Raw genomic sequence first — 27,194 nt, 5'->3', positions numbered from 1 at the left:
GACGTTTGGCGTACTGTGCTCTGGTTCGGGCAGCTTCTGCGTTAGCCCGCGCTTGTGCTGCAGCCTGACTCACATTTGAGCCACTGGACCGGCGTGACGTAGACGAATGGCACTCCGACCTGACTTCAAGCTGGGAGAGAGGTGGCGTGCCCCTTGTGTGTGACATCCTGCGCTGCTGAATCGAATGTCTCTGGTGTTGCAATTGACGCGTAGATAATCTTTTTACTCTTCTGCCCTCAGTTAACTGTCATGTAATTAACCTAGACAGCGAGCTAAACATGAATGGGTTCAGCAATGATGAGACGGTGTGACGTTGTCTTCTGTTCTTTACTGAGACACATTTTTACTGTAAAAAGATTATGAATTGCCAAGGCTCACAGATGATACGAGGATTGGTTTTGTGTTCGAAAGCTTGACCATGACACGGCTGCTTCCCTAACCTACTTGCTGCTTATAGCCACTCGCCATTAGATGGCACTAAGAGTCAAAAGCGGAAAAACAACAAATGTAGCAAGGATGACCCCTTGTGACGGAAAAGAGAATTCAACTGTTGACCAACTGGGATTAAAACAAATGAACAAATCCTGCTGCAAGTGCGCGGGACGGAACATCGAATATGAAATAAGTACTACACTCTTTCATTTGTCTTTCTTCTTATTGGTTCACAAATGGCCTTGGTTAAAGCAGCTGTGCAAGAGTGTCGTCAAAGAGCATCATCTCACTAAATTTTACACTGATCTGCTAAATATTGTGTGAAATAGTAGCTTTAAGCTTTACGCTCACTCAAAAGATGACATATAAATCACAGCACTGTCACTCATTCACTCTATATGCTATTATTATCAGTAATTTCAACAAGCTCATGAGCTTTTAACAGTGCACTTATTAAAAGAGTTAGATCAAGAACAATACCTTTTGTATATTTTAGATGGGAAAACTAGTTTTGAAACCTCTGACAACACTGAATCCTACAAACCCATTATCTGACATATTTAAAAGCTATTGTCTCAGATCAGACAGTTACATGGAAACTTCATGTAAGCATTCTTCAAATGCAAAAACTCTCAAAAGGAGGTTACATTCATAGACTTCAGCAGGTCTATGTTTGTCTCTGCTATTCTGTAGATCTTGGGAAGTTCATGGGAATATGCTTCTAGAATGTGTAGAACTTTACTTATCTGTAACATTCAAATGGAGACTTGTGGGACAAATTTTCAATATGCTCCTTCAGAACAGTACTGATGACTGAAAACAGTTCTTGACTTACCACGTCATCAACATACCGTGTCCACTTCCGATCAACTGCAGAACACACGCTATTCACAGGGCTCTTATTTAAGGCCTGTACAAATAGACAATACTGAAGCAAACTGTCACTTTGTCAGCTTTTCTCTGACATTGTGTCTTATTTACAACTATTAACCGCAGTCTCATTTAGACAGTACTGTGCCCACTACAGCCATACAGCACATAACATATACGCCATAAAGGTTCCACATTCTATTGCCTTTTCTCTAATTCTTAGCCATTTATCTGACATGAACAGATGATTAGCCAATTGTACAATGGTGTGCAAATGTCAGAGACCACCCTTCATTTATTTAATTTCCCATCAAACCCGTTATATATAAAGTCCACTTGCATAGAAGAAGAAAGTCAGTTGTGTAAGACCTGGCAGACTACCAAAACTGTCACTATCAGATAAACAATCATAAACACCTAAACATGCTTGCATGCTTAAAGGATTCTTTGCATCATGAAAGAATTCAGTTTGATGAAAAATGTTCTGCAGGTGGTTCTAATAGAACCTTTTTGAAAAGGTACATACATAGCACCAAAAAGGATTCTGCTATTCTTATACATTTGACATCAAAATTATAGAAGAATGCTTTTTGGTGCTAATAGAACCCTTTAAGAAAATCTGTATAGAACCAAAAAATCAGAAAATCAAACAAAAAAGCTGCTTGTGTTCTCAGAACAATGGACTTACCAGCTTGTAATGGCCATTTTGACTGGAAATTAAATATACGATGGGTGCTCTCTGGCTTGTGCACTTTACTACTGAAATGATTCTGTAAAAAAAAAGTTTACTATTTCCAAAATGTGTGGAAGTGTGTGGACAATGTAAAATGCAACGTTTACAAATACATATATTATTTAACTAAAAGGCATGAAGGTCATAAAAAATTAGTTTGTAGTTAGTAGTTAAATCCATTTCTTGTAAACCATCTAAACAATGTAAACCAGTCCTTTAGTACATACTAGAACAAAGGTAATGCATAAGGAAATTAATTGGTTAGAACTTCAGATTTGCCAGGAAATGGTTGGTTAGAAATTTCAGTGGTCTTCCATCAAGCAGCTGCCTGTGCTTGGACGGGCTGTCTGTCAAGAAACTGAAGGTTCATTGGCGTGGCCGGTGCCAGGAGAGTTCTAGTGATTGGCTTCACACTCTTTCCTGTAGGATCTGGACGCACTTCGTAGTGTTTAATTACCTGCAAAAAACGGAGGAACAGCTTTATTTGGTGAGTATAGTCAGAGGTGGAAAAAGTAGAGAAAATTTACTTAAGTTAAAATATGGTCGCTGTATCAAAATCTTGTTTAAAATAAAAGTGAAAATATGGAGTCAAACATTTAATGGAATGAGATACAAGGTATATTTATACTCTCAAGTATAACAGGAAAAATGTGTTATAAAACAAATAAATAATTAAGACTCAGGACTTTTTACATGGCTGGGTACGAGCAAATAATATTCTACAGCAATGATTCCCGACCCTGGTCCTGGAGGACTCTCTAACCTCCACAATTTATCCCTTCTCCACAAGTTGTCCCTTCTACCACACCAGATCCAATTAATCTGCTAATTAACAAACCCTTTCTGGGCTGAAGTGAAAGTGTTTTGGTAGGAAAACTCAAAACTGCAGGGTGTGGGTCCTCCAGGACCAAGACTGGGAACCACTCTTCTATGTCAACACGACAAGCAAGTGAACATCACCTTTACCCTTTTCAGCTGAGTTAACACTTAAACACCCACACACTGGTGATAAGCTCATGCACACTTTGCGTGGACACTGTGTGACTATTATTGTAACCTGCATTGTGCTGCATTATCCCTGCAGTCTCCATCGTACAGAATCACAAAGCACTCCTATTCCTCATTGCCTCAACGGTGCACGACAGGAGCTGATCATGCCTGATCAGCATGATTACCTAGTTTGTGAAGCACTAGTTGTGGTACAGTACAAATCTTCCAAGTACAATAAAAACTTAGTCACTTAAGTATTTTCCACTCATGAGTACTGCAGGGTGTTATAATCAAGGGCTGTTAGAGTGTCATTAATAAACTCTTTTAGGCCGTTTCACTAACTCAGAATAAGCCTAAACCTTGACTACACAGGCATGTGACATTGCAGTTTAGTCCAAGGCTCAGTTTATTACATGTTCAAAAGGAACTCAGACATCATATTCATTGCACAGATCTATATTATGACCAATATAACCAGACAGATTTACTAAGAGCAAAGGTGAAGGTCTGCAGATGGTTAATGTTCTCTCTCTACTGCAAAACCAACAAACCACAGTGAAATCACTCTGGGCTTCTGGAGGGCAATGCCAGCTTATCAGGTATGTGGTTTTCTTGGAATAGGCTTTCCATTTTGCTGCTATGGCAGCCTGATTTCTCTTGATTTTAGTTAAAAAAATAAATCTTTAACAGACAGGTAATACTTCCTGAGTCACAGTAATATGTAATATCATAAAGCTCCATAACCTAGTGTTGAGAGTTAATGTTGTAGCACACTCAGTATTGGTTCTCTTCAGCATGATATGATAAAAGAGAAAAAAAGAGATTAGAAATAAAGCAACACTAAAGAATGACAGTTACAGTGAAGTAAATATCCTGTGCTTAGTAAACTACATAGTAATTGTGTCTGGAAAGTGTTGTTGAGAACTGGATATTTTGTCCAATGTGAGTGCGATACACAGTGAACACTCAACAATATGGAGCTTTTGTGATACTATATACATTGAGGCAATGCCATAAAAGGCCTGGCACAAATGATGAATTCAGAAAAAAAAAAGTTTAGAAAAGTTAAAACCATAGTTAACTCTCGCTCTCTTATCTGTGCTACTCAACTGGTTAATGCTTAGTGTCAACAAATACTCCAAAAGAAAGGAGGTTCATAAGGGAAATTACAATGCAGGGGTGGAAAAAAGGACTAAAATAATAATAAAATAATCCCGCTTACATCTTCACATGACTGGTTTGTGTCCTAATAATATTTACATGTATTTGTACTTGGTATTCAAATGAGGCTGTGGTCAAACTGAAATCCAAATGTTATATGGCATGTAATATACAGATAAGCTCATAACACGACAACCAATTGCTGGTGGTGTTCCCCGGTTCTGTTTTATCTTGTTCTATGTAAAAGATTTAAAGTAAAACTGAGTACTTAAACTTAAGTAAGCTTTAGAAGTTGATGTTATATAACATCAGGATAAAATATGTCTCAGATCACCTTCTGTTGGTCTGACTGATTAGATCAGACTAAATCTGTCAGAAATGTATCTTTGTGAATGTGAATGTACACCTGTATTTTTATGAGGATCATCCAGATATAGACCTGATACTCAAGATGCCTGAAACAAGCAGGTGTAAAAGGGGTATAAGGATTAGTTTGTATGTGATCTTTACCCGGGACAGGATGAGGTACATTTCCAGCTCAGCCAATCTGCGGCCCAGACAGGCACGGATGCCAAAACCAAAGGGAACAGAACCAAACGGATGCTGGCTTAACTGCTTCTCCCCCCGCAGCCAGCGCTGAGGTAAGAATGCTTGAGGCTCAGGAAATATCTTCTCATCATAGGACACCGCATAGTGACACAAATGGAACAGAGTCTGTAAAGGAGAGAACCCACTGTGAGTGAGCTGTACTATTTTAATGTATTTACTTTGTAATTACTGTTTCAGTACTTTTCAGTACTCATATGCACATGGAATTACAAGTGTGAAGCATGGATAAATAATTATGAAGATAGACTGTAGCTTACTCTACAGCCTGTACGAAAACAAATACAAGTTTTATAATTACTATTAGTGTATTTTATTATTATTATTTATTTTTCTTTGTTTGTAGATCAGTGTGGTTGATTTTACAACCCTGTTACCAAAAATTTTTGGGACACTGTGCAAAACATAAATAAAAGCAGAATCCATCCATCCATCCATCCATCCATCCATCCATCCATCCATCGCTTCTCCGGGGTTCGGGTCGCCGGGGCAGCATCCTAAGCAATGAGGCCCAGACCTCCCTTTCCCCAGCCACTTCCACTAGCTCTCCAAGGGGGATTCCGAGGCACTCCCAGGCCAGCTGGGCGATATATTCACGCCAGCGTGTCCTGGGTCTTCCCCGGGGTCTCCTACCAGGTGGACTTGCCTGCGACACCTCCCAAGGGAGACGTCCAGGAGGCATCCTAACCAGATGCCTGAACCACCTCAGCTGGCTCCTCTCGACGTGAAGAAGCAGCGGCTCTACTCCGAGTCCCTCCCGGATGACCGAACTTCTCACCCTATCTCTAAGGGAGAGTCCAGACACCCTGAAGAGGAAACTCATTTCGGCCGCTTGTATTGGCGATCTTATTCTTTCGGTCATTACCAAAAGCTCATGACCATAGGTGAGGGTGGGAATGTAGATCGACCGGTAAATCGAGAGCCTTGCCTTTTGGCTCAGCTCTTTCTTTACCACAAAAGACTGGTAAAGAGCCCGCATCACTGCTGACCCAGCACCAATCCACCTGTCAATCTCCCGCTCCCTTGTACCATCACTCGTGAACAAGACCCAGAGATACTTGAACTCCTCCACTTGAGGCAAGAGCCTATCCCCGACCCAGAGAGGGCTCTCTACCCTTTTCCACCTGAGAACCATGGCCTCGGATTTAGAGGTACTGATTCTCATCCTGGCCGCTTCACACTCGACTGCAAACCGATCCAGCGAAAGCTGAGTCGCGGCCTGATGTCCCCAGTAGGACCACATCATCTGCAAACAGCAGCGATGTGACCCTGAGGTCACCAAGCCGGACACCCTCCATCCCCTGACTGCGCCCAGAAATTCTATCCATAAAAATTATGAGTAGAATCGGTGACAAAGGGCAGCCCTGACGGAGTCCAACTCTCACTGGGAATGAGTCTGACTTACTGCGGGCTATGCAAGCCAAACTCCAGCTTTGTTTGTACAGGGCCTGAATGGCTCGTAGCAAAGAGCCATGTACCCCGTACTCCCGAAGCACCTCCCACAGAATACCCCGGGGAACACAGTCGAATGCCTTCTCCAGATCCACAAAGCACATGTGGACTGGTTGGGCAAACTCCCATGAACCCTCCAGAATCCTGGAGAGGGTGAAGATTTGGTCCAGTGTTCCACGACCAGGGAGGAACCCGCACTGCTCCTCCTGGATCCGAGGTTCGACTATAAGCCGGACTCTCTTCTCCAGTACCCCTGCATAGACCTTACCAGGGAGGCTGAGGAGTGTGATTCCCCTGTAGTTGGAACACACCCTCCGGTCCCCTTTTTTAAAAAGAGGCACCACCACCCCAGTCTGCCAATCCAGTGGCACCGCCCCCCATGTCCACGCAACGTTGAAAAGCCGTGTCAGCCAAGACAGCCCCACAACATCCAGAGGAACTCAGGGCGGATCTCATCCACCTCTGGAGCCTTGCCACCAAGGAGCTTCTTAACTATCTTAGCGACTTCGGCCTCAGTAATGGACAAGCCTATTCCCATGTCCCCAGACTCTGCCTCCTCACTGGAGAACGTGTCGGTGGGATTGAGAAGGTCCTCAAAGTATTCCTTCCACCGCCCAATGACGTCTTCAGTCGAAGTCAGCAGCACACCATCTCCACTATATACAGTGCTAGTGGCACACTGCTTTCCCCTTCTGAGTCACCTGATGGTTTGCCAGAATCTTTTCAGAGCCGAGTTAAAGTCACTTTCCAAGGCCTCACCAAACTCCTCCCATACACGGGTTTTTGCCTTGGCGACAACTGAAGCTGCAGATCGCTTGGCCTGTCGATACCTGCCAGCAGCCTCTGGTGTCCCACAGGCCAACCATGCCCGGTAGGACTCCTTCTTCAGCTTGACCGCATCTCTCACCTGGGGTGTCCACCCCCGGGTTTGAGGATTACTGCCCCGACAGGCACCAACTACCTTACGGCCACAGCTACAGTCAGCCGCTTCAACAATGGAGGAGCGGAACATGGCCCATTCTGAGTCAATGTCCCCCACCTCCCCCGATATCTGGTCACACCGGAGGTGTGAGCTGAGGATCAATCTGACAGGTTCTTCTGCCAGACGTTCCCTCACTATACGTTTGGGCTTGCCTGGTCTGACCGGCATCTTCCCCCACCACCTGATCCAACTCACCACCAGGTGGTGATCAGTTGACAGCTCAGCTCCTCTCTTTACCTGAGTGTCCAAAACACATGGCCGCAAGTCCGATGACATGACTACAAAGTCAATCATTGAACTGTGGCCTAGGGTGTCCTGGTGCCATGTGCACTTATGGACATCCTTGTGTTCAAGATTGACAAACTGGTTAGCACAGTAGTCCAAAAACTGAACACCACTCGGGTTCAGATCAGAGAGCCCATTCCTCCCAATCACACCCCTCCAGGTCTCACTGTCATTGCCCACGTGAGCGTTAAAGTCCCCCAGTAGGACAATAGAGTCTCCAGGAAGAGCACTTTCAAGCACCCTTCCCAAGGACTCTAAAAAGGCTGGGTACTCTGAACCGCTGTTCGGTGCATAAGCACAGACAGCAGTCAGGACCCGTTCCCCAACCCGAAGGCGTAGGGAAGCTACCCTCTCGTCCACTGGAGAAAACCCCAACATACAGCCACCGAGTCGAGGGGCTATGAGAAAGCCCACACCTGCCCACCACCTCTCACCATGGGCAACTCCAGAAAAGAATAAAGTCCAGCCCCTCTCAAGGAGATTGGACCCAGAGCCCAAGCTGTGTGTTGAGGTGAGCCCGACTATATCTAGCCGGTATCTCTCAACCTTCTGCACCAACTCAGGCTCCTTCCCTGCCAGTGAGGTAACGTTCCAAGTTCCAAAAGCCAGTTTCAGCAACCAAGGATCATTTTTGCTCCAGACAACATAGCTCCTAGGATCATTAAAGCATGCAAACCCCTCCACCACGATAAGGTGGTGATCCATGGAGAGGAAGCAGAATGCAATGATGTGCAAATCATTTACATCCTATATTTAATAGAAAATAGTACAAAAACAACAAAACAGTTGTACAACTGAGGAATTCTATTCTTTCTGCAAAAAAAATGCTACTTTGGAATTTGATGCCAACAACACGTCTCAAAAAAGCTGTGACAGGGGTATGTTTACCACTGTGTTACACCACCTCTTCTTTTAACAACACTCTGTAAGTATGGGGAAACTGAGGAGACTAACTGCTGTAGTTTTGAAAGTGAAATGTTTTCCCATCTTGCTTGATATATGGTTTCAGCTGCTCAGCTGTTCGGGGTCTCCAGTTCAGCTCCAGTCCAGACTCTTTTACTGCAGAGCCATGCTGTTGTAATATATGCAGAATGTGGTTTGGTATTGCCTTGCTGAAATAAGCAATACCTTCACTGAAAAAGACGTTGACTGGATGGCAGCATACGTTGCCCCCAAACCTGTATACATTATTCAGCATTAATGGTGCCATCACAAGTGCACTAATACACCTCAAACCATCACAGATACTGGCTTTTTAACTGTGCCTTGGCAACAAATTTTGACTCATTGAACCAGCCATTAGGGGTGTACTTTGTGTACTTCTGGTACCGGTCCCAAGCCCGGATAAATGGTGAGGGTTGTGTCAGGAAGGGCATCCGGGCGTAAAACTTGTGCTAAAACTATCATGCGGATCACAAATATGTTTGCCATACCGGATCGGTCAAGGCCCGGGTTAACAACGACCGCCTCCGGTGCTGTTGACCAGCAGGGTGCCGGTGGAAATTGGACTACTGTAGGTCGAAGAACATCAAAGAGGAGAGAAGGAAGGCGGGTTAGAAGGCAGCGAGAGAGAAGGAAAGGCAGGAGTGTGGAGGTTAGAGCAGGGACTCTGAACATAGGGACAATGACTGGTAAAATGTAGAGAGCTTGCAGACATGATGGAGAGACGGAAGGTAGATATTCTGAGTGTCCAGGAGACCAGATGGAAAGGAAGCAAGGCCAGGAACATTGGAGGTGGATTCAAACTGTTCTATCATGGTGTAGAGAGGACGAGAAATGGAGTAGGGATAATCCTAAAGGAACAGCTTGTGAAAAGTGTTCTGGATGTAAAGAGAGTGTCAGACAGGATCATGAGTCTGAAGTTGGAGGTTGATGGTGTAATTTTGAATGTGGTCAGTTCATATGCACCACAGGTTGGTTGTCAGTTAGAGGAGAAAGAGGAATTTTGGAGTAAGATGGATGAAGTGGTAGATGGTGTCCCTAGAGAGGAGAGATTAGTGATTGGTGCAGACTTCAATGGTGAAGGGAACAGAGGGGATGAAGAGGTGCTGGGTATGTATGGTGTGAAAGACAGAAATGCGGAAGGTCAGATGGTTGTAGATTTTGCAAAGAGAATGGAAATGGCTGTGGTGAATACGTATTTTCAGAAGAGGGAAGAACATAGGGTGACATAAGAGTGGAGGGAGGTGCACACAGGTGGATTACATCCTTAGCAGGAGATGCCACCTAAAGGAGATTGGAGATTGTAAAGTGGTACCAGGGGAAAGTGTAGCAAGGCAGCATAGGGTGGTTGTCTGTAGAATGAGATTAGAAACAAAGAAGAGGAAGAGAAGGTGGAAGCTGAAGGAGGAGGATGGTTGCAGGCAGTTCAGGGAAAAATTGCAACAGGCCCTTGGGGGCAGTGAGGAGCTACCTGAGGACTGGGAAACTACAGCTAAGGTGGTGAGAGAAACTGGCAAGAATGTGTTGGGTGTTTCGTCTGGTCAGAGGAAAGAAGACAAGGAAAGTTGGTGGTGGAATGAGGAAGTCCAGGAGTGTATTCAGAAGAAGAAGGCAGCTAAGAAAAAGTGGGATAACCAAAGAGATGAAGGAAGTAGGCAGGAGTACTGTGAGGCTAGTCGCATAGCGAAAAGAATGGTGGCAAAGGCAAAGGCTCAGGCCTATGATGAGCTGTATGAGAGGCTGGACAGTAAAGAAGGAGTAAAGGACTTGTATCATTTGGCTAAACAGAGAGATAGAGCTGTAAAGGATGTACAGCAGGTTAGGCTGATAAAGGATAGAGAGGGAAATGTACTAGTGAGTGAACAGAGAGTGTTGAGTAGATGGAAGGAGTACTTTGAAGAACTAATGAATGAGGAAAATGAGAGAGAGGAGGACAACGGGGGGAGAGATAGTGGATCAGGAAGTGCAGAGAATTAGTAAGGTGGAAGTGAGGGCAGCTTTAAAAAGGATGAAGAATGGAAAGGCAGTTGGTCCAGATGACTTACCTGTGGAGGTATGGAGATGTTTAGGAGAGAAGGCAGTGGACTTATTAACCAGGTTGTTTACCAAAATCCTGGAGAGTGAGAGGAGTGGAGAAGCAGTGTACTGAGTCCCCATTTTTAAGAACAAGGGTGATGTGCAGAGCTGCAGTAACTACAGAGGTGTAAAGTTGATGAGCCACACCATGTAGGTATGGGAAAGAGTTGTTGAACATGAATGTCAGGGCTGATGTGTGACAGAACGATAGCAGCAAGAGTGAAAGGGAAGGTTTACAAGACAGTAGTGCGTCCTGCTATGATGTATGGTTTGGAGACTGTGGCTGTCTAAAAGACAGCAGGCTGAGCTGGAGGTGGCGGAGATGAAGATGCTGAGATTTTTGTTGGGAGTGACAAGGTTGGACAAGATTAGAAATGAGCAGATCAGAGGGACAGTGAAGGTGGAGCAGTTTGGAGGTAAAGCCAGAGAGGCCAGGTTGAGATGGTTTGGACATGTGTTGAGGAGGAATAGTGGATATATTGGTCAAAGAATGTTGGAGATGGAGCTGCCAGGTAGAAGGAGAAGAGGTAGACCTCAGAGAAGGTTTATGGATGTAGTGAAGGTGGACATGGAGATGGTTGGTGTAAAAGTAGAGGAGGCAGTGGATAGGGCATTTATGTTGAGAAATGTTATCCTGCACTATTGACCTGTGCAGTCTACCACAAAGTGGTGAAACCCTCCAGATCTCTACTTCTAAAAGCCTCTTGTATGTTTTTTTTATTATTAATTTTTTTCATTGCCAAATAACCTAATTAGTTATGAGATGTTCCATCAGGTGTTTATTTGGCATTAGACAACTTTACCAGACTTTTGTTCCCCCTGTCCCAATGTTTTGAAATGTGCTGCAGGCATCAAATTCAAAATGGGCATATATTTTTATAAAAACAATAAAATTGCTCAGTTTAAACATTAAATATGTTGTCTTTGTACTTTTTAAAATCACATATACGGCTTAATGATTTGCACATTATTGCATTCTGCTTTTATTTACATTTCGCAAAATGTCCCAGCTTTAATTGGAAATGGGCTTGTAGTTGTGAAATAAAGTCATAAATCTTACATTTTTAGGGAAGAGGTGGCCACCCACCACTATTTCATTTTCAGCAATGACACGAGCATTTCCTGGCACCACAGGGTATAGCCTGAAGGGATAAAGTAATAAATCACAAATAGAACATTTCCATACATGTCTTTGGAACCAGTTTTGTCCTTTGATTGCTTAAGCAACGCTGCCTCTCCCACTGTGAGAATCACACACTAGATTTAGGTTTAACTGTTAAAAGTATAGAGTTATGAAACTGAAATGAAATAAAATGAAATTACCACTTATTAAACACATAGGTATGTTTGTAATTTATTCTATGTGCATTAGATTTAGTTTTTTTTCCCATTTGTTTCTATGTCAAACAATGACAATAATATAAAAAAAGTTTTCCTCAAATTCAAATCACAACTCTCCATATTTACAATTGCCAATTTGGTGTCTTCTTTCAGTGAACTATGACTGAGCAATAGTTAAATGCCTATAAAATTGTAACATGCCTTTGCTATTGCCAGCAAAATTTTAAGACTTCTAAGGTTTAAATATTGCATTTGGTATCAGCACAAGAGCATAAATCAATCAATTCCTCACCGAAGGGTCTCTTTAACAACAGCCTTCAGCAAAGGCATCTTGCTGATGTCCTCGCTGGAAGTCACTTTGTCACCTGGGCAAACACTGATCACTTCATCATGTAGCCTCTGCTGGATTTCTGGTTCTTGAGCCAAGTGATACAGAGCCCAAGAGATAGTGTTAGATGTCTGTGGAGTAGAGACATTGCCATTTAAGAAATACTGATGCTATGATGATGCCTGTATGTGAACCTCGCTGCCTTCATCCATTTCCAATTAAACATTCAAAACTCACGGTGTCGACTCCGCCCAGCAGAATCTCAGTGATGCTGCCTAGCACCTCTGTGGGGGACATCTGCTCACTGATCAGCAGGTGAGTGAGGTACTCTCCCTCTATTGGCAGACCCTGCTTTACCTTCTCCTGAATCTCTGCCATCTTCTTCTGAACCAGATCATCCGCTGAACACAGCGTTAAAAACTTTTAAAACATGTACATATCACTACTTGGTGAGGTGTCATCTGATGACTTAAAAGATTTTTATGCCAGTTTGAGGTTCTAGGATTAGAAAATAGAAACTATGCACAAAATCACAGTTTCTGATGTTTAGTTCACATCTATGTGGTTATTTTGAACCATGAATTTCACTCACCTACTTTGAATAGGTGGTCCCACACAGCCACAAAATGCTTCCAAAAGGGCATGTAGGACCACAGAGACTTAGGAAAGAGGACGATGATGGGGGAGAGGCGGAACATCTCTCCAACAGAGAAGATGAACTTCTGTGTGTCTTCTGGAACCACCTCATTCAGACAACCCATCCGCGTCTCAAACAGCACTGAGCATATTCCTACCACACATCATAACAGCACGACTTCAGTGAAGAAAGCCAAACTCCTCTGCAACAATAATTATATGTATTCAATTTCAATAATTATACGTTTCCTGCACAGAGAAAGCCTGCTGCTGTCTGAGAAGGACAGCAAATCTCTGACACAAAAACTCATACAAAAATCTGTCCATATTTTGTATATTCCAAATCATCATGCTGAAAAGGATTCCACACATTCAAAACCCACATCACTGAACAAACATGAGCAAAAACTTCACAAAAAAAAAACATTAGAACAATCATAAAGAGCTTACTAATGTTAATCCACATGTGATCCTAGGGTTCCTAGTTCATTCCTTAAGATTTTACAACCCCGTTACCGAAACGTAAATAAAAGCAGAATGCAATGATATGCAAATCATTTACATCCTATATTTAATAGAAAATAGTACAAAAATAGTACAAGGTTTTTCACTGTGTTCAAAAAAAAAAAAAAAAAAAAAAAAAAGCCTTTTCAGATACTTAAAACTGCCCTGAAAAAGAACAGTATAATTCCTTCCACACTTAATAACTTAAAAGATTAGAAATTGGTCTAAAATTAAGTCTTAGAAAAAGTCAAACAATTAAATGCATGTCCAATATCAAACAAGTTATACGAGAAGTTTCAATCAGGTTTCTGTTCTAACTGAGGCAGCATTAGTTTATGTTGTTGACCTCAGGCTTAGTGTGGATGCACAAAATCCTTCTTATTGGATCTTAGCGCAGCTTTTGATACCATTGATCACAAGATTCTAATACACCACCTTGAAGGCTTCTCAGGCACAGTTTTAGAATAGTTTGAATCGTTTTTAATGCATAGACAATTCTTGGATTCACTGGGTAATCAATTATCAAAGATTTAACTTTTTGTTTGTGAAGTTCCACAGGGTTCAGCTCTTCTCTTTGTACATGATACCTATATTGATAATTGGTACTAAAACTCAGAGAAAATGCTTTATGAGAAGCTTGGCTCTTTAGCTTTGTATACCAAACCTGAAATATGAAACCTGGGTGTGATCTTCCTAAGAAAACAATCCGTCATCTACAACTCAAATGCAACAACAAAATGCAGCAGCACAGATCCTGACAAAAACAAAAAAAAAAGAGAGCTCTATGGGGGAGAGCTCCCATGCTTTAACAGAACTACACTGGCTACCTGTATCTTTTGGGATAGATCCTAAAATTCTGTTACTAGTTTTTAAGTCTCTAAATGACCTTAAAGCACCCGCTTACATCACAGGGTGTTTGTCTGTTTATGTTCCAATACGTCATCTTAGACCTGAGGATACTGAACTTCTGCAAGTATCTTCCGTAAAATATAGAAAACGTGGAGAGACCTCATTCAGTATGCTTCTAAACTCTGGAACTCATTTCCACCCTTTATTAGCCAGTCAAACTCAGTGCTCACTTAAGAAACTTTTAAAATGTATCTCTTTACTTGAACTAAACCCTGTGTTTCCATTTTTGTACTGATTAATTTTCTGACATCATTTGAAAAGGGTAGTTGCCTTTTATGTTGTGTCAATTTTCAGATTCCTTTATTGATCCCAGGGGGAAATTTCATTAATTATGATTAATGAACCACCAGAAATGGTCCAAAATTACTTGGAAACATTTTTCCTCCATTTACTTCCATTAAAGTTAAAAAGAAATGTTTTTACTTGTCATGTAAAGTTACCTTTTTGGAGATACTATTTTTTTCCGACAGCGGAGATATACTAATCCAAGTAAAGCTGCAATGTAATATAACATAAAACTAAGTATATAATTAGCTAAGTAACGACTGGCCTGTATAAAAGGGATGGTCTTAAGTTTGCTTTTAAAAGCAGACACAGTGATGGGAGATCAGAGGTCATCAGGCAGTGTGTATCACAGAGCAAAAATAGATTTCACAAAGACAAATATCAGCATTCAGAGGTCTTGAACATGCTGACCTTGACTCTTCACGTGATCAATGTAACTGTGCATACAAATGATTAGATACAGCATCTCTCACTGCAATTCTGGTCTTTTGTACAGACACAGAATTTAGACAGGAAGGGAATGTGTGGAAGTCTGGAGAAGTCTATTGTAGCATAGCAATTGCTTCCCATACATTCCAGTCATGTCAAGTCTGACGTGTGCATACAAAAGATCAGAAGTGCAGTGAGACAAACTGTATCTAATCTACACAGCGACAATGATCAATTTCATGGGAAAAGTGTCAAGGCCAGTTTGAAGCACCTTCAAGGTCTCTGAATGCCGATATGTGCTTTGATCTTCTGTGCATGTGCTAAGCCACAGTTTTACAACAACCTAGACATACAGTTTGACTTTTAAAGACCACCAAAGATGCTCATCAGTCCAACACTCCTTTCAATATGCTTACATGAACTCAAAATACTATAAAATATTGAATACTATAGTAAACATGGCAATCAAGGTCACAAAAAAACTTATCATTTTATCCATAAAAATGTTACACCTGGAGCTAAATTCTTTCCTTTACTTGACTCTGCTTCTATGATGTAGTTTCATACACAGTCCTATTAATAATGTTGTAGGGTTAGGTGGTACTGATAAATAAGATCTCACTAAATTTTTCAAATGATTCACAGTATCAGATAATATCTGAGCTTCCTTTAACAAAGTTAACGAACTCCTGCTTGTCAGGCACTGCTATTCCACATGGACAAGAATGCATTACTAACTTGCTGTAGCTTGTTTTGACTGGACTGGATTCTCCTCTAGCAATTACTCCAAAAGGAACGCAACACGTCTGCAATCATTATCCAGACAGCACTTATCCAGAAAGAAAATCTACTATTTACATGATATTTGTGAACTTTACACTGTTCAAAAACAATCTGAAGCACTGAGCAAATGACATACACCGAAAAAAACAGGTTCTTGATTTGAAATGTCTAGTAGTTGCATGCAAATAAAATATATTACACCAACAGAATGGCTCCGTGTAAGTTTACTTGTTCTGATAGCAATTGTGTTTATGTCTTACATTGTAATGTTCAACCACTTGACATTTTAATCACGAAATGCAAAGCACCACTTTTCAGTGTATACTGCAGTAAACTGTCAGGTGCTGGATAAAATGAATGTTAACAAAATGATATAAAAAAGAAAAACAAATAGTCAAATCAAAACTGAAAAGCAATATCACTGTATAACAGATAATAATACTGCAAGCATTTAAGTCCATTGCCAACTAATATAGTGACAGTTTATACCCCTCCTTCTCTTTTCTAAATGTAATCTATAGTAAAGAGTACTACAGCTTTTTAAAGACTCAGCTAAAAGAATACAACTGTTTAAAGGAGTTTTGTGGCTTTAGGGGAAACATATACTAGCATTTAAAAGGAATTGAACTCTTACTTTATTTTATTCAATAATAGCTTACACAATGTAACTGAAACACTTTAATAACTTTAATAAGTCCTTAACTGATAAACAAAATACTGGATTTCTTTACTTGCAGTACAAGTCATCTGTCTAAGATTTCGTTACTACTTTTTAAATGCAAGGCATCCTGGATGCCATTTTATTATAACTCAAATGTTCCCATTTTTTAGAGCTTTCTTATGCATTAAGGATTCATTTACAGCAGGGGTGTCCAATCTTATCTGCAGAGAGCTGGTGTGGCTGCAGGTTTTCATTACAAACAAGCAGGAGCATGTCTTACTCTACTTGTTTAATCAGTTGGTCACAGTCTTCTAACAGTTGATCAGGTGAGCTCCTGATTTGCTGGAATGAAAAGCTGTAACCACACTGGCCCATTGCAGATACGATTGGACATCGCTGATCTACAGTGCTGTTCATCTTTCTGGACACAGCAGAAATTGCATTTTTACAAAGCTACCTTCTATTTAGTTGAAATGTGTGAACTTGTAAAGGAATAGTGTCATAATATAATCATTTCATACACTTACCTACAATGTCTTTTTAACATTCATTTTATTGGTCACCAATTGTGATTCCAAGCTTGTGAGCCCTAGTTAATGTTGAACCTGTTTAAATTGGTAAGTTATAAGCCAATAATAAATGTATATTCACAAGGAAAATTTGAATGCAAATTTTAACAGTTTTACCTTCAAACGCAAACTTGTAGAGCTCCCCTGCTACGTCATGCACCATTACACCATTGCCTTTTGTCGTCCTAAGCCAGTCCACCTTCTCTATGAAGTCAGTCACCACCTCGTTGATGGCATTAGTGTAGGAAGACACATGTTTGGGCTTCAACATACGAGGATTGAGGATGCTTCTGATGCGCTGCCATTCTGCTCCTATCCTACAGGCCAATAAAGAACAGCACTTATGTTAACTACATACCAGGGTTTTAATTGAGGGAGGTTGTGGGGGACATGCTGGTTGGACAACCAATAAATGGACAGAATCGTCTGGTAACCTGAATTGTAATCTGGTTTTGGTTCTTATGGGAACAAAGAAGACAAACAAAACAACTGAATAAATAGAAAGGGTTTAAGATATTTGTATTGTATTCAAACATATATGAAGACATTTGTATTCATACATATATGAAGTTAAATGACTCCTGACTAGTAATATACCATTAATATATATATATATATATATATATATATATATATATATATATATATATATATATATATATATATATATATATATATATATATATATATATATATATATATTTTTTTTTTTTTTTTTTTTTTTTTTTTTTTTGTCGGAACAAAACGTTGTATCTCCAAAATAGTAACTTTACAGGAGAAGGAAGAAACCTACTTCACTTTTAATGTAAGTCAATGGAACCAGAAATTTTTTCCAAGTAGTTTTGGGCCACTTCATTTGGTTAATTCTTCAACTTATCTTCAATCAATTTACACACAATATAAAGGGTAACAGGTATTTTCAAATTATGTCAAAACCTCAAAAACAACAAAAATGGAGATACAAGGTTTTTTTTCCCAACAGCAGCAATATATATATTGTAATGTCCTGCTGGACGTGTTGAAGGATGGTCGAGAGAGACGTTGCAATGAACAGTCGTCGCCTTTATTGCGGGAACTACATTGGTTGCTATCGGCTACAACCACGCCAAAATAACAACGCTAACGCTAGCACACGAGCCGAACGCAACACATACCAAAGTCGCTCTCTCTCTCTGTCACACACCGCGCCTGCGCTCTCTCACCCCCGGCCCCTACGCTCTCCTCCAATCACATGCTTGCCTTATACCTTAAACAAAACAGTGCATATAACAGTCCTGCTCGCACTCTGGTGTCCAGACAAAATCACTGCCTTTACGCTGCAGGTGGAATAGGGGTGCAGCTATGCAAGAAAAACCACGCACAAACCGGTTTAGGAAGAACTTGGTGCGGTCCGGACGGTTTTGGGTTATTCTGTGCACATGTAAGACAACGGTCTAATATGCGATCAACAGCAGAGTTCAAATTGTGAATGCAAAACTATTCGTACATGTCATGCTTTACCCCTCTTCGTTCCCGATGCGAAATACCATGAAAATCGGGAACGAGGAACGGAACACAATGTGCGGGCAGGCACAGCCTGCCCCGGGCGTCGCGCAGCGGTTTGACGGCTGGATCGTAGCCCGATGACAGCCAATGCTTGATATCAGAGTCCGAGGCGGTGGCCTGAATACAGTCAAGATCAAGACCAGGAAGTAAGTCAACCGTGAGTGCAGCACAGGAGAAGGAAGCCGAGTTCATAAAAGGGCAAGTGGGGCCATGAAGAGCTCCGCGTTTCGCGGCAGAGTCGGCGGTATTGTTACCAACAGAGTCGGGGTCGCTACTACGCTGGTGAGCGCGAACTTTAACAACGGCCAGTCGGGAGGCCAGGAAGCTCGCCCTGATCAGGTCCTCGATAAGCGACGCATGGGAAATGGGTTTGTTATCAGTAGTAACGAAACCGCGTTGATGCCAGATTCCCCCAAAATCATGAACTACGGCGAAAGCGTAACGGCTGTCCGTGTATATAGTGACATCTTGGTCTTGAGCCGATGATGGCTCGGAACATGATCCATCAACATAAAATGCTAGGCCAGAAGGCAACGGGGTGGAAGACACGTCAGGGCGAATAGAAGTTTCACCGGCCAGACGGGTCTCGCAGTCATGCACGTCTAGAGTGGGACTGGAGGCGTCGTGTGGTAACAGAAGTAAACGCATTAAAGCGGAAGAGACAGTATCTAGTGAGGAGTGCGGACGCACAATGAGGTTTTCGGTGTTCAACAAAATGTTTTCATAGCCTGCACGCCGCTGAGCAGACAAGTGCTGTGCAGAACAGTTATTTAGGAGCTGACAGACCTGATGAGAGGTGTGTAAGGTCAAGGCATGACCTAGAACGATTTTTTCAGCATCCTATACTATTAGTGCGCACGTCGGGGTCACCATTTGAAAGGACCGGCCGTTTTTGGTCCGTTCATGAAGAGGAACCAGAGAGTGGATCACCTGTCCTGTCGAAAGTCTCAGTCGCAGCGGGAGCGCTCGGTGCAGAAAGACAGAACCACTCTCTTAATCAAAGAGTTTATTAAGTCTTCTGCACAAAGAAAGAAGGGCACTCCTTCTTTTATACAAACACGTCCTGCCCTGTTGCGTACAAGCAAACAGGGTGGAACCAAATAAGTTGTCTAACAGTCATGAAATGCTAAGCTGACACTCACGGACCACCGGAACTGCCCAAAGGAGGGGGGCTTCTGCTCTGTGTACGATAATCTTACCTACGAAAGAGAACAAATGGTTCTGGGCAGAATGTTGTCCCGATAAGAGGAGCAAGTTGTTTGTGCAAAACTGCCAAGGACAGTAGCTATGCTTGCTGCAAAGTCTGCTTAGAGCAGAGTTAACCCTTTCACGCCTGTAGTAGGAAGCCAGCCCAATGAAGCTTTTTAGCTCCCTCAGATTGGAGGGGGTCGGCCAGTCCTGCACAACTTGCACTCTCCTCCATAGTGCTTATGCCCTCTCCTCCAATCCTGTGGCCCAGAAACTCTAGTTCTCTCCTCATAAAGCAGCACTTGTCTGGGTGGAGCTTCAGACCTGCCGCTGCTATCTTTTGTAGGGTCCGCCGCAAGGACATCAAGGCGGCCTTAAAGGAGCTCCTGTGAACAAGAATGTCGTCCAGGTATACTAGGCACTCCTGTCGTGATATTTCAGCCAGGACCTTCTCCATTAACCGTTCAAACGTGGCTGGGGCATTACACAGGCCGAAATTGAGCACACGAAAATGCCATAGTCCTCTCCTGGTGCAGAAAGCAGTCTTTGGTTTCGCATCAGGGCTTAGGGGCACCTGCCAGTACCTGCTGCGCAGATCCAATGAGGAGAACCAGGACGAGCCAGACACCAAGTCCAGTGACTTGTCAATGTGGGGCAGCGGTATGAGTCTTTTTTTGTGACGCTATTCAAAAGGTCTGTAGTCCACACAAAATCAAATTTTTTGACTCTTCTTTTTGTTGACCATCACAACCCCTGAGGCCCAGGGGCTGTCAGAGGGCTCAATGATTCCAGCCCTTAGCATCTCCTCGATCGCGCTGTCAGCAGCTGCCTGATGTGCAAGGGGAAGGCGGCGAGGACGCGTTTTGATGGTCTTCGCGTCTCCCGTGTCAATTTCGTGCTGCACCAGGTTTGTCAGGCCCACTTCCCCCTCCGTTAATGCAAAAATGTCTTTAAACTCCCGCAGTACTTCCCACAGCTCCTTTCGCTGTTGGGGTTCCAAATTATCGCAGTTCCGCTCCCATATCCCCCTTACTGCTGCCAGTTGGTTTATCTCTTCCCCCACAGGCTGTTGGTCCAGGGCAGAAGGGTGCACTCTAGCTGGAGACTGCGGTGTGGGGGGCAGGGAGGCTGGGAAAGGAACAGGAGTAAAGGGGGGCTTGGAATTTCTGCGGCTCTCGCGGCAGCTGGGTGAAGGCGTGGGGTTTGCATGGGCCGCCCTAACATAACGGTGGGACCCCCAGGAAAACTCAGTGTGTTCGCTCCCAGGTCTATAACACAGCGAGTGGCCCGGAGAAAGTCCAGTCCCAATATGCATGGGTCTTGTACTGCTGCAACCCACACCTCAAAGTTCACTGACATTTCCCCCACCCGAACAGTGACCACCCCTCTTCCAAGCATCTCACCAGTCACCGTTCGAAGTTTCACCACAGTAGGCTCCAACCGAGTTTCAACTGGAACCAAATCAGGTCGCATCAAAAGTAGCAGTGGAGCCTGTGTCAACCAGTGCCACACATGGGTTGCCTGCCAGGGTGATGGGAACGTGGCAGAAATTCCCCACATGCGTCCAGCCCACAACCCGTGCAGACTCTGCAACGTCATCTGCTTCGGGGGGAATGGAGCCCCGTAGCTCTGCATGCGTAGCTCACTGGGAGTTATGGCGCGAATGAACTGGTCTCTGGTTAGCTCACTTTGCACGTCAGGGGTCATGTGGGAATATGCTCTTCTAGTCAGGTTTCAATGTCATTGGCCAGTGCCGGTAATGGCTCCCCACTCAGTCTCTGCCTGCTTGCCAGCTCTGAACGCAGGACACCGGGCTGGTTACACTGACCGAAACGCCGCTCCAGGGCCCCCACTAAAGCCCCATAGTCACCCCTCTCAGCTGGGATTAGCAGTAGCAAGCATGTTAGGGCTCCATCAGTGAGGCATAGAGCCAGCTGAAGTGCTTTCATGTCCTCTGACCAGCCCACAGCCCGAGCTAACAGTTCAAATAGGGCACGGAAAGCCTCCCAGTCCGCCCTACCGGAGTATTTTGGCGTTTTCACTTGGGGCTTTGTTCACCTTTGGCAGAGCGTCGCCGCGAGTTTTCGCGCATGCGCGGTCTTCCTCCCTCCAGCTGCATCGGAAGCTAGCTTCTTGGCTGTCTGTCTCAAGCGAGTCACATGCTCTGAAGCACGGTCAGAGTTCGTCCCAAGCCACGGGACGCCAGCGTACTCACTGTCCTCCGCCTCCACTTTGATACGTCATCCCGCCGGCTGATAGTGAGCTCAAGCAGCCTAGTCCAAGCAACACGTTGCTAACAGCGACTGAACTCCGGTCTTTTACTTGCGGACACCATTGTAACGTCCTGCTGGATGTGTTGAAGGATGGTCGAGAGAGACGTTGCAATGAACAGTCGTCGCCTTTATTGCGGGAACTACATTGGTTGCTATCGGCTACAACCACGCCAAAATAACAACGCTAACGCTAGCACACGAGCCGAACGCACACACATACCAAAGCCGCTCTCTCTGTCACACACCGCGCCTGCGCTCTCCTCCAATCACATGCTTGCCTTATACCTTAAACACAACAGTGCATCTAACAGTCAGTAAACACAGAACAATACTGCAGATTCGCTACATTATATTTATATATATATATATATATATATATATATATATATATATATATATATATATATATATATATATATATATATATATATATATATATATATATATATGTGTGTGTGTGTGTGTGTGTGTGTGTGTGTGTGTGTGTGTGTGTGTGTATACACACACATATAGGTCAGACTGAGTCTAATCTGTAACCCATGGCCTATGGGAACACACATAATGATGGTCTACAGCCAACTGTGCCAATCATTATCAAGCTGTCCATGAGACATATTTGAATGATGTATTATCACACATTTCTGTGCCATTTTAAATCAGATGAACAGCCATGCAGGTCAAGGTCAACAGGAGTGAATGAAAAGCCTGGACACAGACATTAAAAAAAAAGCTTTGGAACTGTTTCACAAGGTTGTTTTATCAACTCACAAGGCATGAATCAGTTGTTACATTCTGTAATGATTAATGACTAATACCTGCTCTTGCTATCTCTGAAAGGATATACTGAAATATTACATATTACTTTCCAAATAATTCTGAAATACATTAGCAAACAGCAGGAAACTGATCATGACATTCGCCTCTTCCTAGCAGCAGTCATGGCTGGGACCACATCTTTGATTACAACAGTGGCAAAATGAACTATGCACTGATATTTTGCTGTCAGTATGGAAATGGCTAGTAAATGCTCACCCTGTGAGAGGACCATAGGCCTGCTTGCGGAGCTCCCGGTAGGTCCTCCAGTGGGGCATGTCGGTGCGAATGGGGTGTCGACCCTCCTGCCTCAGGACCTGCTCTATGAGCTCTGCACTGGCCACATTCACGATCACCATCGGTCCATATTTGGACTTCCACAGTGACCCGTAGATTTTGCTGTGCTCAATCTTCATAGAATGAAAATAAAAAGATACATCAGGCACTGGGGTGGAAACAGTAGAAAACTATAGGGCAGGTGAAAACAAATGAGACTCAAAACACTACTCAGAAATTTTCAGGGTGAAGAAACTTTTTCCTTTTGAAAGGAAAGAGTGTCAGACAGAAATCTGAGACTAGGGATGGACGAACTGATAAAAGCAGGCTAAGAACTATTGTTCCTAAGAACTATGGTCCGAGGATAGCAGGCCACTGTTAGCCCTCTGATGGCAAAGCTGGCGGCTGGTTGTTAAACACTGTGCCACTTTTCCCTTTTACGGTCCAATTCATGTATTCTTCCTTCATATCTTTCTTTTGTTATCCTTCGTAAAGTAGTTCAGTAAATCATTTTAACAGTAATATCATAAAAAGCCAGTTACAGAGTTCAACTAACCAGTGTAGCAGTGCCAGCAACATTTTCAACAAGATCATTTTATATTAGGCCTCGTCATAAAGTACTTTTCTCTCAGTTCCTTGTAATAATTGTCATAGATTGTTTTCCAAAATAAAAGCCTGTGCATATTTAAATCTCTCTGAGTACAATCAGAAACTAATTAGACTTGGTATGCAGGAGAATAACCTGGGTGGTCCGAGGGAGGACCAGCAATGGCAGACAGCAGGGCGCTGACGCTAGTGGAGTGATATATGTTGGTTATCTCGGACCCCCTACTGCACTCAAAGTCAGTTTATATGGCAAATAATTTAATACCAATGTAAAGGTCCAGCTTTTATGCACAGAAATCACAAAACAACATGTACAAGAAGAATTTTAAAGGTGTCAGAAACGGTACTGGCATCGAGATGTTAGCCTTGGTAGTACCGGACACTAGTGGTGCCTTTGCAGGTCAACACTGATACCACCATGGTCTCATTTCACCAGTGAACTCGCAACTCAACGGGGACTTTTCAAGCACGACTAAGCGTGTTACCTGCATTTGGTGAGTTATCTGGAAGTAGCCTTTCCCAAAGAGCCAGTACAGCGATGTTAAAAAGCTGGGTCCACCCAGGTCCTGCATGCTCTTCAGTTTATTCCCGGTCATCGCTGTGTTGGAGGTACTGTGTCGCCGCTCGCGCACACTCGTCAAAGCGGACGGGGCACGTTTCAGCGCAGTCTGCTGTTCCTGCCTCCATACGAGCAGTCCAGTCCTTAAGAGCGACCTGTAGAACATGTCTGAGGCTCTCCGGGCCAGTCCGAACAGCTTCTGGGCTCTTCTCCTCTCCGCCCTGTAATGGCCTCTTGTTTATAGCAGCAACTGAACTCGAGTGACCTGCGGAGAGAGGAGCTTCTCGACCTGCTCATGCAGACAAAGTCCACAGGTGCAGCGCTGTTATGCATAAACGTCTCAGCAGTCGGCAGCCTGCCATCGTCACACTCCAGTGCATGTAAAGTGGAGTGAGTGCGTGCGATTTATATACTCGGGGCGATTTGATGCGATGTGGTTCACCGTAGAAGCTCAGACTTTTATACAGTGGTCCTGATCGGAACCACGACTCACAACGTCTGCACGGCTGATGCAGCCATTTTATTTACTCACCTAACACACCAGGGAATCTACACCTACCTTCTGAGTTAAACGAAACGTTGAACCAAAAAAATCTGGCTTCAGTGAATACTTTTGTAACCCTCAAAGTTGCGTGTAGTTCCAAGTCTCTTGTTCAGAGGGGTGGAAACATATACTCGGGTTACAAGATTGAGGTAGAACACTCTCTCTCTCTCTCTCTCTCTCTCTCTCTCTCTCTCTCTCTCTCTCTCTCTCTCTCTCTCTCTCTCTCTCTCTCTCTCTCTCATCAAATGGAAACGTCCTCATTTCAAATTGTTGTGACAGCATAAGAACATTCCAACAGTAACAACGGTCAGTGTAACATTTGTCAACACAAAACAAAGCATCAGTGTAGTAAGAACTAAACACAACGTAAAGTTACACTAGTATAAGCATGTAGGTCACAACACAAAGTTCTTGAACTTTGCTGGGGGCCTAACTATGCGGCCACTGCGTGTCATGGATAGGGGGGCAAGGACAGTTGGGAAGGGAGACCCAGGGCTGGAAGATGGCACAGGCATTTGGGAAGTACTAGGCTGAGAGTCTGTTGGAGGAACAGGAGCAGGAGGAGAATCCAGAGTGGGGCTACCCACATTAACATGTTCAGTCTGCACACTGGGACGAGGAGGCACATATGTGGGGGCAGGTGGACAAAAGGGAAGAGCTCCTGATAATGCAGTGACGTTAGAATGGCAGGGCTCAGGCTGCATGCCAGCATCAGCTGAAACTGCAGGTTCTTGACTATGTACTGGCTCTTGCGGCAGAGTTCCTGTATAGGCTTTGAGGCGATTGTGGTGTACTACCCACCGTCTTGAATGCTTGTCCTTGGAATCGGTAATCTCATATGTGACACCCAAGCTGCCACCTCTGTCCATCCGTTTGAGAATAACAAAAGGTCCCTTCCATCTAGGAGCCAGCTTGTTCTGTCATTGAGCTGGATCATCAAGCCATACCAGATCTCCGGCCTTGTGAGGGTGAAATACAGCCTTTTTGTCGTACTGGAGTTTCTGATGTTGTTTGGCTGCAGCTGAGTTCTGAGCAGCTGCACCCAGAGCCTGTGACAAGCGAGTAGTGAGGTCATTTGCATATGCTGCAGGGGTACCAGGTGTAGGAGATTTAGCAAAATGTCGACTGGAAGGTGAGGCTCTCTTCCATGAGCCAGAAAGAAAGGAGAAAACCCTGTGCTTGAATGTACACTGGAGTTATAAGCGAGTTCATTCTGTGGCAAATAACTGTCCCATTCACCCCTACTCTAAGACATATATTTAGCTAACTGATCCTTCAGTGTCCTATTCAGTCTCTCAACCATTCCATCAGTTTGTACGTGATATGGAGATGTGCGGGTTTTCTCAATCCCTAGCATCCTGCATAGCTGTTTCATTAAATCTGAGTCAAATTGTCTACCCTGATCAGTGTGAATTGTTTCAGGAATGCCATGATGGCGGATGTATTCCTCAAAGATACAATGAGCTGTAATGGCACGCTGGTCTTTCAGAGGAAAGAGATTGATGTAGCGTGTGAAATAGTCCATGATGACCAACACATACAGATGACCCTTTAATGTAATGGGCAGCTCGGTGATGTCAGCAGCAATGCTTTGGAAAGGACGATTGGCATGGACAGACTGCAATGGGGCACGCTCATGTGGAGTCGGAGAACTGCGTGTTTGACAGGGGAGGCACTCGGAGCAGAATTTGTGAATGTCACGAGACATATATGGCCAATAATAGATTCGTTGTGCTCTCTGCAGGGTACGATCTGCCCCCAAATGTCCACTAAACTCATTACCATGCAGGGCTTTCAATGCAGTAGGTATAAGCACATCAGGGAGAACAATCTGATAAACAGGCAATGTGTGCGGTGAGCATTTGAACTTACTACATAATATCCCATTACTAAGAGACAGTTTGGGAAATTCATGCCAGAGTTTCCTCACAGCAGGAGACCGACCCTTTAAAGAGCCTAAATATGGCCGGTGTCTGCCTACCTCCATCCAAGCTCTCACTGTGCAAAGTGTATCATCAGCCTCCTGGTGTTTGCGCATATCATCTGGATCAATAGACAAAGTTGGGCAGATGGCAGGAATGTGCTTGACATCCTCCTTGTCACCAGTCGATGTCGCCATTTCCCTGGCAACTGGGGTGGTTAAGACACACTGGACAGCTTTCGTTTCCATAAGAAAACAAGGCCGCCTGGACACGGCATCAGCGTTGGCATGTTTCTTGCCTTCTTTGTGAATGACTGTGTAGTCATATACACCCAGTTCCAGTATCCAACGTCCCCGTCTACCAGTCGGACCACTCTCAACTGCTGCTTTCTGGAGGCTCAACAAAGGCTTATGATCTGTAACAATTGTGAAGGTGGTACCAGCCAGAAAGTGTTTAAAGTGTCTTACAGACCAAACAATTGCCCAGAGCTCATG

The 27,194-nt window shown here is 43.5% G+C and overlaps 1 protein-coding gene across 1 annotated transcript; it reads right to left on the bottom strand.

Moving 5' to 3' along the window:
• Window positions 1-820: 820 nt before the first annotated feature.
• Window positions 821-24,802, bottom strand: si:dkey-91i10.3 (cytochrome P450). Its single transcript, XM_017704701.2, has 9 exons — window positions 24,161-24,802; window positions 23,013-23,203; window positions 17,092-17,291; window positions 12,791-12,988; window positions 12,436-12,599; window positions 12,163-12,329; window positions 11,590-11,671; window positions 4,697-4,900; window positions 821-2,492 (listed from the first exon to the last, which is right to left on the bottom strand). Exons 1-9 carry the CDS (start codon window positions 24,398-24,400, stop codon window positions 2,352-2,354), a joined length of 1,587 nt encoding a protein of 528 aa, XP_017560190.1. The 5' UTR covers window positions 24,401-24,802; the 3' UTR covers window positions 821-2,351.
• Window positions 24,803-27,194: the final 2,392 nt, after the last annotated feature.

Source organism: Pygocentrus nattereri, chromosome 6 (assembly GCF_015220715.1).
Source record: "Pygocentrus nattereri isolate fPygNat1 chromosome 6, fPygNat1.pri, whole genome shotgun sequence".
Classification (NCBI taxonomy): Eukaryota; Metazoa; Chordata; class Actinopteri; order Characiformes; family Serrasalmidae; genus Pygocentrus; species Pygocentrus nattereri.
Note: the sequence above shows the minus strand (reverse complement) of the source record. Positions and strands in the feature narration are given on the sequence as shown.

Bases quoted from the DNA above. Each gene is read 5' to 3' on its own strand.
- si:dkey-91i10.3 (XM_017704701.2), bottom strand. From the start codon at position 24,400: ATGTTCTACAGGTCGCTCTTAAGGACTGGACTGCTCGTATGGAGGCAG. The intron at 23,204-24,160 runs GTAACACGCTTA...CATTCTATGAAG, and splicing joins AGATAACTCACCAAATGCAG to ATTGAGCACAGCAAAATCTA. The intron at 12,600-12,790 runs GTGAGTGAAATT...CGCTGTGTTCAG, and splicing joins GGACCACCTATTCAAAGTAG to CGGATGATCTGGTTCAGAAG.